Source organism: Micropterus dolomieu, linkage group LG12 (genome assembly GCF_021292245.1).
Source record: "Micropterus dolomieu isolate WLL.071019.BEF.003 ecotype Adirondacks linkage group LG12, ASM2129224v1, whole genome shotgun sequence".
In the NCBI taxonomy this organism is placed as follows: domain Eukaryota; kingdom Metazoa; phylum Chordata; class Actinopteri; order Centrarchiformes; family Centrarchidae; genus Micropterus; species Micropterus dolomieu.
In genome coordinates, this window is record NC_060161.1 from 35,451,883 (window position 1) to 35,464,209 (window position 12,327).

General features: G+C 42.8%; 1 protein-coding gene across 1 annotated transcript in view; it reads left to right on the forward strand.

Annotated features, from left to right (window-relative positions):
• LOC123981174 (NLR family CARD domain-containing protein 3-like) overlaps positions 1-11,942 on the forward strand; it is a 21,495-nt gene extending 9,553 nt beyond the window's left edge. The window contains exons 5-9 of the mRNA XM_046065873.1: positions 120-1,417; positions 1,805-1,978; positions 2,251-2,424; positions 11,093-11,139; positions 11,267-11,942. Coding sequence (XP_045921829.1) covers positions 120-1,417; positions 1,805-1,978; positions 2,251-2,424; positions 11,093-11,139; positions 11,267-11,865 — 2,292 coding nt within the window. The 3' untranslated portion in view covers positions 11,866-11,942. The remainder of the gene's footprint in view (positions 1-119; positions 1,418-1,804; positions 1,979-2,250; positions 2,425-11,092; positions 11,140-11,266) is intronic.
• Positions 11,943-12,327: the final 385 nt, after the last annotated feature.

The following is a 12,327-nucleotide window of genomic DNA, read 5'->3' on the forward strand; positions in this document are numbered from 1 at the left end:
CATTCACTTTCAGAGAGCTGAATGTGCTGAAAGAGAAAAAGTACAGCTTGGTGGAACTTGTTCATCACTTCTTTCCTGAAACCAAAGAAGCAGGAATCTGCAGCTTTGAAGAGTTCCAGGTTGTGTTCATCTTTGACGGTCTGGATGAGTGTCGACTTCCTCTGGACTTCCACAACAATGAGGTCCTGACTGATGTTACAGAGTCCACCTCAGTGGATGTGCTGCTGACAAACCTCATCAGGGGGAAACTGCTTCCCTCTGCTCGCCTCTGGATAACCACACGACCTGCAGCAGCCAATCAGATCCCTCCTGGGTGTGTTGACATGGTGACAGAGGTCAGAGGGTTCACTAACCCACAGAAGGAGGAGTACTTCAGGAAGAGATTCAGAGATGAGGAGCAGGCCAGCAGAATCATCTCCCACATCAAGACATCACGAAGCCTCCACATCATGTGCCACATCCCAGTCTTCTGCTGGATCACTGCTACAGTTCTGGAGGAGGTGTTGAAGACCAGAGAGGGAGGACAGCTGCCCAAGACCCTGACTGAGATGTACATCCACTTCCTGGTGGTTCAGTCCAAACTGAAGCACGTCAAGTATGATGGAGGAGCTGAGACAGATCCACACTGGAGTCCAGAGAGCAGGAAGATGATTGAGTCTCTGGGAAAACTGGCTTTTGAGCAGCTGCAGAAAGGAAACCTGATCTTCTATGAATCAGAGCTGACAGAGTGTGGCATCGATATCAGAGCAGCCTCAGTGTACTCAGGAGTGTTCACACAGATCTTTAAAGAGGAGAGTGGGCTGCATCAGGACAAGGTGTTCTGCTTCGTCCATCTGAGCGTTCAGGAGTTTCTGGCTGCTCTTCATGTCCATCTGATCTTCATCAACTCTGGTGTCAATCTGCTGGCAGAAGAACAATCAACCTCCCAGAAGTCTAAAGAAAGAAAAGATGACACAGTGACACAGTTCTACCAGACAGCCGTGGACAAATCCATACAGAGTTCAAATGGACACCTGGACTTGTTCCTGCGCTTCCTCCTGGGTCTTTCACTGCAGACCAATCAGACTCTCCTACGAGGCCTGCTGACGCAGACAGGACATGGCTCAGAAACCAATCAGGTGACGGTCAAGTACATCAAGAAGAAGATCGAAGAGACTCCCTCTGCAGAGCAAAGCATCAATCTGTTCCACTGTCTGAATGAACTGAAGGATGGTTCTCTAGTGGATCAGATCCAACAGTCCCTGAGTTCAGGAAGTCTCTCCACAGATAAACTCTCTCCTGCTCAGTGGTCAGCTCTGGTCTTCGTCTTACTGTCATCAGAAAAAGATCTGGACGTGTTTGACCTGAAGAAATACTCTGCTTCAGAGGAGGTTCTTCTGAGACTGCTGTCAGTGGTCAAAGCCTCCAAGAAAGCTCTGTAAGTGGGATTAATTCATCAATAACTACTCTGCTATCTTTCAACTGGAGAAAAACTAAATGTGTTATTACTCGTTTCCTTCTTGTTGTCTCTCCAGACTGAGTCTGTGTAACCTCTCAGAGAGAAGCTGTGATGTGACTCACACATTGTTCAGCACAACATATGAGCTTTGGCAGAGACGGAAAACATATTTCATGTTTTGATATAATGTAATTTATTTACTGGTTGTCTGTTTATTCCTGATTCAGTCATGATTAGTTTCCAAAACTCAAACGTGTTTAAATTAAAACAGCAAAGAACAGATTATGTACTGTGTAGTGCATTACCAAAATCTCAGATTTAACATTTTAAAACAAATGTTTGTCTTGTTGATTATTTCCTCTCCAGACTGAGTGGCTGTAACCTCTCAAAGAGAAGCTGTGAAGCTCTGTCCTCAGTTCTCAGCTCCCAGTCCTCTGGTCTGAGAGAGCTGGACCTGAGTAACAACAACCTGCAGGATTCAGGAGTAAAGCTGCTGTCTGCTGGACTGCAGAGTCCCCACTGTACACTGGAAATACTGAAGTCAGGATTCATTAACCCACTGAACTGATGACCATCTAAAATCTGATTTACATTGGTGGATAAACAGCTAATTTGTGACTGTGTCCTTTAACTAAACTTCAACATTAGTTTCCAGACTATAATCATTTCTAATAACAATAATTTTCTGTTTTTGAATTATGAAATGCCACACACGATTTTAAAGATGTAGCCTAAATTTGTATCTGAAACAAAAAGCATCCCGCCTCTTGTTCTCAGAGGGTTCCTGTGAGTGTTGTTTTGTGTGTTTGCAGGCTGTCAGGCTGTCTGATCACAGAGGAAGGCTGTGCTTCTCTAGCTTCCGCTCTGAGCTCCAACCCGTCCCATCTGAGAGAGCTGGACCTAAGCTACAATTATCCAGGAGACTCAGGAGTGAAACTGCTGTCTGCTGGACTGGAGGATCCACACTGGAGCCTGGTCACTCTCAGGTATGAAGAGGCCCTGCTGTAGCCACAGACAGTCAGTCTGATAGAGGAGTTCTTTTGGTTAATGGTGGATATGAGAACAGAACGGGCTCACAGAGAGCTGTTATCTGTAGTTGAAGCACAAAAAATGACAAATTAATAACATGTTAACAACGTGTAGCTAAACGCTCCACTGCTGAAACACAGTGTGAGTTGACGCCAAACAAAACCGCAGCACAGTCGCTGCCTGTTTAGGTTTGGCTGGGCCATTATCCCACATTATCTGAGGCAAAACTTGCACAACTTGGCAAAGATGTGGCTCCAAACATATGCGCAACTTTTCTGTGCTCTACTAGGATCTAGTTATGGTCTCCATTCAGATAAACCTCAACAGATCTGAATCCTCAGCTGGTACTCTGACCTGATGAAACATGGCCTCGATGTTTGATTCATTTTCAATAGCTTCCATGTCATGTGACCCAGGGATTTTAAACCAAAGCTGAATTGTAGCACTACTCTGGACAAATGAGACAAACCTATTTTGCTCGTATTTTAGCGCTTTTTCTATTTTCTATTAATATTTTATTAAAAATGTGCATTTATTTTCATTAGCTTCCATGTCATGTGACCTTGACCTGACAAAATCAAACAGCTTTCCTGTAACCATAGTAACTAATCTCAGTCCTCACACACAGTATGAGTGTTGGGTCAGATGTGCGACCAGGCTGGGCCAGTTAAGCCTGGTCCCCACCTTCACCAGCTTTTTAAACTTTGTCAAAAAATACTTCATTAACTTTCTACTATAGTCAATAAGTTTGCAGTCAAAAACTTCTCTGGAGAGGGTCAAGAGTCGGTGCAAAAGAGTTTATTCCAAAACAGGACAGATAAACCAGTCCAACATCCCTGCAGGTCGGAGTATTGAGTCAACCCTGTGGTCTGCAGACAGCCTTATATATCCCCTCTGGGCTGGTTTGCCCCCTCCCCTCCTTTTGGTGAACTTCTTATCCTCTGCTTTTATGCTGCTTACATACATACATACAAACTAATTAACACTGTTCTTCAGCTGTCATTCATTACTGTATAGTTGACTTTCTATATTTTTACACTACTGGATAAGAAATTCACCATTTACATTTCAACTTCAGTCTCACCGTTTCTTTTAAAGTTATGCATGAATAATCTGACACACAATTATATTTCTCAAAGAATATATAATACAAGAATAACATGTAGTGCTGTGCCTTTCATTAATGCTTGGTTTCTTACAATAATCTTGATGTTGCGTTGGCTGTTTTCTGCTTTCTATTCATCCTCTCTCTGTCGTCTTCTATTCATCCTCTCTCTTGTCTTCTATTCATCGTCTCTCTGACGTCTTCTATTCATCGTCTCTCTGACGTCTTCTATTCATCCTCTCTCTCGTCTTCTATTCATCCTCTCTGTCGTCTTCTATTCATCCTCTCTCGTCTTCTATTCATCCTCTCTCGTCTTCTATTCATCGTCTCTCTGACGTCTTCTATTCATCCTCTCTCTCGTCTTCTATTCATCCTCTCTCTGTCGTCTTCTATTCATCCTCTCTCTTGTCTTCTATTCATCCTCTCTCGTCTTCTATTCATCGTCTCTCTGACGTCTTCTATTCATCCTCTCTCTCGTCTTCTATTCATCCTCTCTCTCGTCTTCTATTCATCGTCTCTCTGTCGTCTTCTATTCATCGTCTCTCTGACGTCTTCTATTCATCCTCTCTCTGTCGTCTTCTATTCATCCTCTCTCTTGTCTTCTATTCATCCTCTCTCTCGTCTTCTATTCATCCTCTCTCTGACGTCTTCTATTCATCGTCTCTCTGACGTCTTCTATTCATCGTCTCTCTGTCGTCTTCAATTTATACTCTCTCTGTCGTCTTCTATTCATCCGCTCTCTTGTCTTCTATTCATCGTCTCTCTGACGTCTTCTATTCATCGTCTCTCTGACGTCTTCTATTCATCCTCTCTCTGTCGTCTTCTATTCATCCTCTCTCTTGTCTTCTATTCATCCTCTCTCTCGTCTTCTATTCATCCTCTCTCTGACGTCTTCTATTCATCGTCTCTCTGACGTCTTCTATTCATCGTCTCTCTGTCGTCTTCAATTTATACTCTCTCTGTCGTCTTCTATTCATCCGCTCTCTTGTCTTCTATTCATCGTCTCTCTGACGTCTTCTATTCATCGTCTCTCTGACGTCTTCTATTCATCCTCTCTCTGTCGTCTTCTATTCATCCTCTCTCTTGTCTTCTATTCATCCTCTCTCTCGTCTTCTATTCATCCTCTCTCTGACGTCTTCTATTCATCGTCTCTCTGACGTCTTCTATTCATCGTCTCTCTGTCGTCTTCAATTTATACTCTCTCTGTCGTCTTCTATTCATCCGCTCTCTTGTCTTCTATTCATCGTCTCTCTGACGTCTTCTATTCATCGTCTCTCTGACGTCTTCTATTCATCCTCTCTCTGTCGTCTTCTATTCATCCTCTCTCTTGTCTTCTATTCATCCTCTCTCTCGTCTTCTATTCATCCTCTCTCTTGTCTTCTATTCATCCTCTCTCTGTCGTCTTCTATTCATCCTCTCTCTTGTCTTCTATTAATCGTCTCTCTGACGTCTTCTATTCATCCTCTCTCTGTCATCTTCTATTCATTTTCTCTCTTATCTTCTATTCATCCTCTCTCTTGTCTTCTATTCATCCTCTCTCTCTCGTCTTCTATTCATCGTCTCTCTGACGTCTTCTATTCATCCTCTCTCTCTGACGTCTTCTATTCATCCTCTCTCTCGTCTTCTCTTCATCCTCTCTCTGTCATCTTCTATTCATTTTCTCTCTTATCTTCTATTCATCCTCTCTCTTGTCTTCTATTCATCCTCTCTCTCTCGTCTTCTATTCATCGTCTCTCTGACGTCTTCTATTCATCCTCTCTCTCTGACGTCTTCTATTCATCCTCTCTCTCGTCTTCTCTTCATCCTCTCTCTGTCATCTTCTATTCATTTTCTCTCTTATCTTCTATTCATCCTCTCTCTTGTCTTCTATTCATCCTCTCTCTCTCGTCTTCTATTCATCGTCTCTCTGACGTCTTCTATTCATCCTCTCTCTCTGACGTCTTCTATTCATCCTCTCTCTCGTCTTCTCTTCATCCTCTCTCTGTCATCTTCTATTCATTTTCTCTCTTATCTTCTATTCATCCTCTCTCTTGTCTTCTATTCATCCTCTCTCTCTCGTCTTCTATTCATCGTCTCTCTGACGTCTTCTATTCATCCTCTCTCTCTGACGTCTTCTATTCATCCTCTCTCTCGTCTTCTCTTCATCCTCTCTCTGTCATCTTCTATTCATTTTCTCTCTTATCTTCTATTCATCCTCTCTCTTGTCTTCTATTCATCCTCTCTCTCTCGTCTTCTATTCATCGTCTCTCTGACGTCTTCTATTCATCCTCTCTCTCTGACGTCTTCTATTCATCCTCTCTCTCGTCTTCTCTTCATCCTCTCTCTGTCATCTTCTATTCATTTTCTCTCTTATCTTCTATTCATCCTCTCTCTTGTCTTCTATTCATCCTCTCTCTCTCGTCTTCTATTCATCGTCTCTCTGACGTCTTCTATTCATCCTCTCTCTCTGACGTCTTCTATTCATCCTCTCTCTCGTCTTCTCTTCATCCTCTCTCTTGTCTTCTATTCATCGTCTCTCTGACGTCTTCTATTCATCCTCTCTCTGTTGTCTTCTATTCATCCTCTCTCTGTTGTCTTCTATTCATCCTCTCTCTGTCGTCTTCTATTCATCTTCTCTCTCTCTCGTCTTCTATTCATCGTCTCTCTGTCGTCTTCGATTCATCCTCTCTCTCGTCTTCTCTTCATCCTCTCTCTCGTCTTCTATTCATCGTCTCTCTGTCGTCTTCGATTCATCCTCTCTCTCTCGTCTTCTCTTCATCCTCTCTCTCGTCTTCTATTCATCGTCTCTCTGACGTCTTCGATTCATCCTCTCTCTCGTCTTCTCTTCATCCTCTCTCTCGTCTTCTCTTCATCGTCTCTCTGTCGTCTTCTATTCATCCTCTCCCTTGTCTTCTATTCATCCACTCTCTTATCTTCTATTCATCCTCTCTCTCGTCTTCTATTCATCGTCTCTCTGTCGTCTTCTATTCATCCTCTCCCTTGTCTTCTATTCATCCACTCTCTTATCTTCTATTCATCCTCTCTCTCGTCTTCTATTCATCGTCTCTCTGTCGTCTTCTATTCATCCTCTCCCTTGTCTTCTATTCATCCACTCTCTTATCTTCTATTCATCCTCTCTCTCGTCTTCTATTCATCGTCTCTCTGTCGTCTTCTATTCATCCTCTCCCTTGTCTTCTATTCATCCACTCTCTTATCTTCTATTCATCCTCTCTCTCGTCTTCTATTCATCGTCTCTCTGTCGTCTTCTATTCATCCTCTCCCTTGTCTTCTATTCATCCACTCTCTTATCTTCTATTCATCCTCTCTCTCGTCTTCTATTCATCGTCTCTCTGTCGTCTTCTATTCATCCTCTCCCTTGTCTTCTATTCATCCACTCTCTTATCTTCTATTCATCCTCTCTCTCGTCTTCTATTCATCGTCTCTCTGTCGTCTTCTATTCATCCTCTCCCTTGTCTTCTATTCATCCACTCTCTTATCTTCTATTCATCCTCTCTCTCGTCTTCTATTCATCGTCTCTCTGTCGTCTTCTATTCATCCTCTCCCTTGTCTTCTATTCATCCACTCTCTTATCTTCTATTCATCCTCTCTCTCGTCTTCTATTCATCGTCTCTCTGTCGTCTTCTATTCATCCTCTCCCTTGTCTTCTATTCATCCACTCTCTTATCTTCTATTCATCCTCTCTCTCGTCTTCTATTCATCGTCTCTCTGTCGTCTTCTATTCATCCTCTCTCTTGTCTTCTATTCATCCACTCTCTTGTCTTCTATTCATCCTCTCTCTTGTCTTCTATTCATCGTCTCTCTGTCGTCTTCTATTCATCCTCTCTCTTGTCTTCTATTCATCCTCTCTGTCGTCTTCTATTCATCGTCTCTCTGACGTCTTCTATTCATCCTCTCTCTGTCGTCTTCTATTCATCTTCTCTCTGACGTCTTCTATTCATCCTCTCTCTCGTCTTCTCTTCATCCTCTCTCTCGTCTTCTCTTCATCGTCTCTCTGTCGTCTTCTATTCATCCTCTCCCTTGTCTTCTATTCATCCACTCTCTTATCTTCTATTCATCCACTCTCTTATCTTCTATTCATCGTCTCTCTGACGTCTTCGATTCATCCTCTCTCTCTGACGTCTTCTATTCATCCTCTCTCGTCTTCTCTTCATCGTCTCTCTGTCGTCTTCTATTCATCCTCTTCCTTGTCTTCTATTCATCCACTCTCTTATCTTCTATTCATCCTCTCTCTCGTCTTCTATTCATCGTCTCTCTGTCGTCTTCTATTCATCGTCTCTCTGTCGTCTTCTATTCATCGTCTCTCTTGTCTTCTATTCATCCTCTCTCTGTCGTCTTCTATTCATCCTCTCTCTGTCGTCTTCTATTCATCCTCTCTGTTGTCTTCTATTCATCCTCTCTCTTGTCTTCCATTCATCCTCTCTCTGTCGTCTTCTATTCATCCTCTCTGTCGTCTTCTATTCATCCTCTCTCTTGTCTTCTATTCATCGTCTCTCTGTCGTCTTCTATTCATCCTCTCTCTTGTCTTCTATTCATCCTCTCTCTTGTCTTCTATTCATCCTCTCTCTGTCGTCTTCTATTCATCCTCTCTCTGTCGTCTTCTATTCATCCTCTCTCTCTGACGTCTTCTATTCATCCTCTCTCTCTGACGTCTTCTATTCATCCTCTCTCTCGTCTTCTATTTATCGTCTCTCTTTCGTCTTCTATTCATCCTCTCTCTCGTCTTCTATTCATCCACTCTGTCGTCTTCTATTCATCCTCTCTCTCGTCTTCTATTCATCCTCTCTCTTGTCTTCTATTCATCCTCTCTCTTGTCTTCTATTCATCCTCTCTCTGTCATCTTCTATTCATCCTCTCTCTCTCGTCTTCTATTCATCCTCTCTCTGTCATCTTCTATTCATCCTCTCTCTCTCGTCTTCTATTCATCGTCTCTCTGACGTCTTCTATTCATCCTCTCTATCTGACGTCTTCTATTCATCCTCTCTCTCGTCTTCTATTCATCGTCTCTCTGTCGTCTTCTATTCATCCTCTCTCTCGTCTTCTATTCATCCACTCTCTCGTCTTCTATTCATCGTCTCTCTGTCGTCTTCTATTCATCGTCTCTCTATCGTCTTCTATTCATCGTCTGTCTTGTCTTCTATTCATCCTCTCTCTGTCATCTTCTATTCATCCTCTCTCTGTCGTCTTCTATTCATCGTCTCTCTGATGTCTTCTATTCATCGTCTCTCTTGTCTTCTATTCATCCTCTCTCTCGTCTTCTATTCATCTTCTCTCTGTCGTCTTCTATTCATCTTCTCTCTTGTCTTCTATTCATCCTCTCTCTGTCGTCTTCTATTCATCGTCTCTCTGACGTCCTCTATTCATCGTCTCTCTTGTCTTTTATTCATCGTCTCTCTCGTCTTCTATTCATCGTCTCTCTGTCGTCTTCTATTCATCCTCTCTCTGTCGTCTTCTATTCATCGTCTCTCTGTCGTCTTCTATTCATCCTCTCTCTGTCGTCTTCTATTCATCCTCTCTCTGTCATCTTCTATTCATCCTCTCTCTCGTCTTCTATTCATCCTCTCTCTCGTCTTCTATTCATCCTCTCTCTCTCGTCTTCTATTCATCCTCTCTGTCGTCTTCTATTCATCCTTTCTGTCGTCTTCTATTCATCCTCTCTGTCGTCTTCTATTCATCCTCTCTGTCGTCTTCTATTCATCCTCTCTGTCGTCTTCTATTCATCCTCTCTCTCTCGTCTTCTATTCATCCTCTCTCTCTCGTCTTCTATTCATCCTCTCTGTCGTCTTCTATTCATCCTTTCTGTCGTCTTCTATTCATCCTCTCTGTCGTCTTCTATTCATCCTCTCTGTCGTCTTCTATTCATCCTCTCTGTCGTCTTCTATTCATCCTCTCTCTCTCGTCTTCTATTCATCCTCTCTCTCTCGTCTTCTATTCATCCTCTCTGTCGTCTTCTATTCATCCTTTCTGTCGTCTTCTATTCATCCTCTCTGTCGTCTTCTATTCATCCTCTCTGTCGTCTTCTATTCATCCTCTCTGTCGTCTTCTATTCATCCTCTCTCTCTCGTCTTCTATTCATCCTCTCTCTCTCGTCTTCTATTCATCCTCTCTGTCGTCTTCTATTCATCCTTTCTGTCGTCTTCTATTCATCCTCTCTGTCGTCTTCTATTCATCCTCTCTGTCGTCTTCTATTCATCCTCTCTGTCGTCTTCTATTCATCCTCTCTCTCTCGTCTTCTATTCATCCTCTCTCTCTCGTCTTCTATTCATCCTCTCTGTCGTCTTCTATTCATCCTTTCTGTCGTCTTCTATTCATCCTCTCTGTCGTCTTCTATTCATCCTCTCTCTGACGTCTTCTATTCATCCTCTCTCTGTCGTCTTCTATTCATCGTCTCTCTGTCATCTTCTATTCATCCTCTCTCTTGTCTTCTATTCATCCTCTCTCTCGTCTTCTATTCATCCTCTCTCTCTCGTCTTCTATTCATCCTCTCTGTCGTCTTCTGTTCATCCTTTCTGTCGTCTTCTATTCATCCTCTCTGTCGTCTTCTATTCATCCTCTCTGTCGTCTTCTATTCATCCTCTCTCTGTCGTCTTCTATTCATCCTCTCTTTCTCGTCTTCTATTCATGTATGTATGTGTGACTCTATAGCTCTGAGTCTGTGTGTTATTTCATCATTTTTAATCATCTTATCCTTAATTAGTATTAATTATTAATCATTCTTAGTCATTTTCTTTTTACCTAGATGTGTCTTGTCTTTACCTGTAAGTGCTGAACTGTAGAAACAAGCTCACTGTGGTTAAGATCCCTGAGTGGGAGCATTGGCTGCAGACACCGAGACTATGCACGCCTTGTTCAACTGTTATCTACTGTAGATTTATGACAGCAGGAGAGGCTGCAGGTGTTCAACATCTGCTGTGACAAGTGCATGCTTTGGTCTGCTGTTATCTACTGTTGTTATGACTACATGATGAACTGCTGACACACACACACTCAGAGCTATAGAGTTTTAACACTGTGATCTTTCCACTATAAATAACACTTTAAATGATGACAATGCAGACCACCATCGCTCTAATAATTAATGAGAACAATTACTAGTGTTTCTCAACTTTTCTAAGGCGACTTTATACTTAAGATTCACAACAATACGAGTTTAAACTTTAAACTACTTGCAAAAAACTGTGGTCTGCAACATTAAAACCTGCCAGTTTAGTCCACTGACTGGACGAGACTGTGTATTTTTTTCTCCGTCAGCTTCGTGCTGCCTTCACGGGAAGTCGGAGTATCGTCTCTAAAATTTTACCCACATGGCGTTTACTGTGTAAACTCAGATGAAAAGGGGCCACAAACACATTTAAATAGGTTACTTCCCCACAAAAGAGGAGGTGAGACTTAATCATGTGTGTTGACTCAGCAGGGATGATATTAAATAAGTTGATCTACAGGAGAAAAATATTTCAATATTATTATATTGAGGAATGTAATGTCCATGTTTGATGCTGCTCTGACCCCCCTCCTCCTTTCAGGGTGGAGCCTGCTGGAGTCCGATGGTTGAGACCAGGTCTGAGGAAGTGTAAGTGTGTTTTTCATTTGATTCATGAAAACATTCAACCATCTTCAGACTGTGACATCACTCATTCAAAGTGCCAATCAGTGAACAGATGATAGATCAATAACTGCAGCTGGATTCTCTCCATCAGATTCCTGTCAACTCACAATCGACACAAACACAGTAAACAGAAGGATCAAACTGTCTGACAGCAACAGGAAGGCGACACGTGTGGAGGAGGATCAGTCATATCCTGATCATCCAGACAGGTTTGACAGGTGGAAACAGCTGCTGTGTAGAGATGGTCTGACTGGTCGCTGTTACTGGGAGGTCGAGTGGAGAGGAAGAGTTTATATATCAGTGAGTTACAGAGGAATCAGAAGGAGAGGAGACAGAGAACACTGTGAGTTTGGAATGAATGATCAGTCCTGGAGTCTGAACTGCTCTGATGGTGGCCGTTTCTCTGTCTGGCACAATAAGAGAGAAACAAAGCTCTCATCCTCCTCCTCCTCCTCATCCTCCTCCTCCTCCTCCTCTGGTAGAGTAGCAGTGTATGTGGACTGTCCTGCTGGCTCTCTGTCCTTCTACAGAGTCTCCTCTGACACACTGATCCACCTCCACACCTTCAACACCACATTCACTGAACCTCTTTATCCTGGATTTGTGTTCTGGTACTGGTCCTGGTCCTGGTCTGGTTTCTCCTCAGTGTCCCTGTGTTCTCTACCAGGAGGGAGAGTCTCCTCCTGGTAGAATGGAACGAGAACCATTAGACAAAATGGGTCCTAAGACCGACCCCTGAGGCACACCATATTTAACTGGACAGAACAGAGACAGTTGTTTACAGACACACAAAACTTCCTATTTGACAGGTAGGATGAAAACCATTCTAGGGCAGTACCAGAGATCCCCACCCAGTGCCTCAGTCTGTCTAACATGATGTTGTGATCAATGGTGTCAAAAGCAGCGCTAAGGTCCAGGAGTACCAGGACTGAGCACATGCCTTCATCAGCAGACATTAAAAGGTCATTGGTGACTTTAAGCAGGGCAGTCTCAGTGCTGTGGTACTTCCTAAAACCAGACTGAAACTTTTCAAATAATTTGTTATTTTCCAGTACAGTGAGCAGCTGTTTGGACACAATTCTTTCTAGAATCTTTGCAATAAAAGGCAGTTTTGAAATTGGTCTAAAATTATGTGGGAGGGAGGGATCTAAA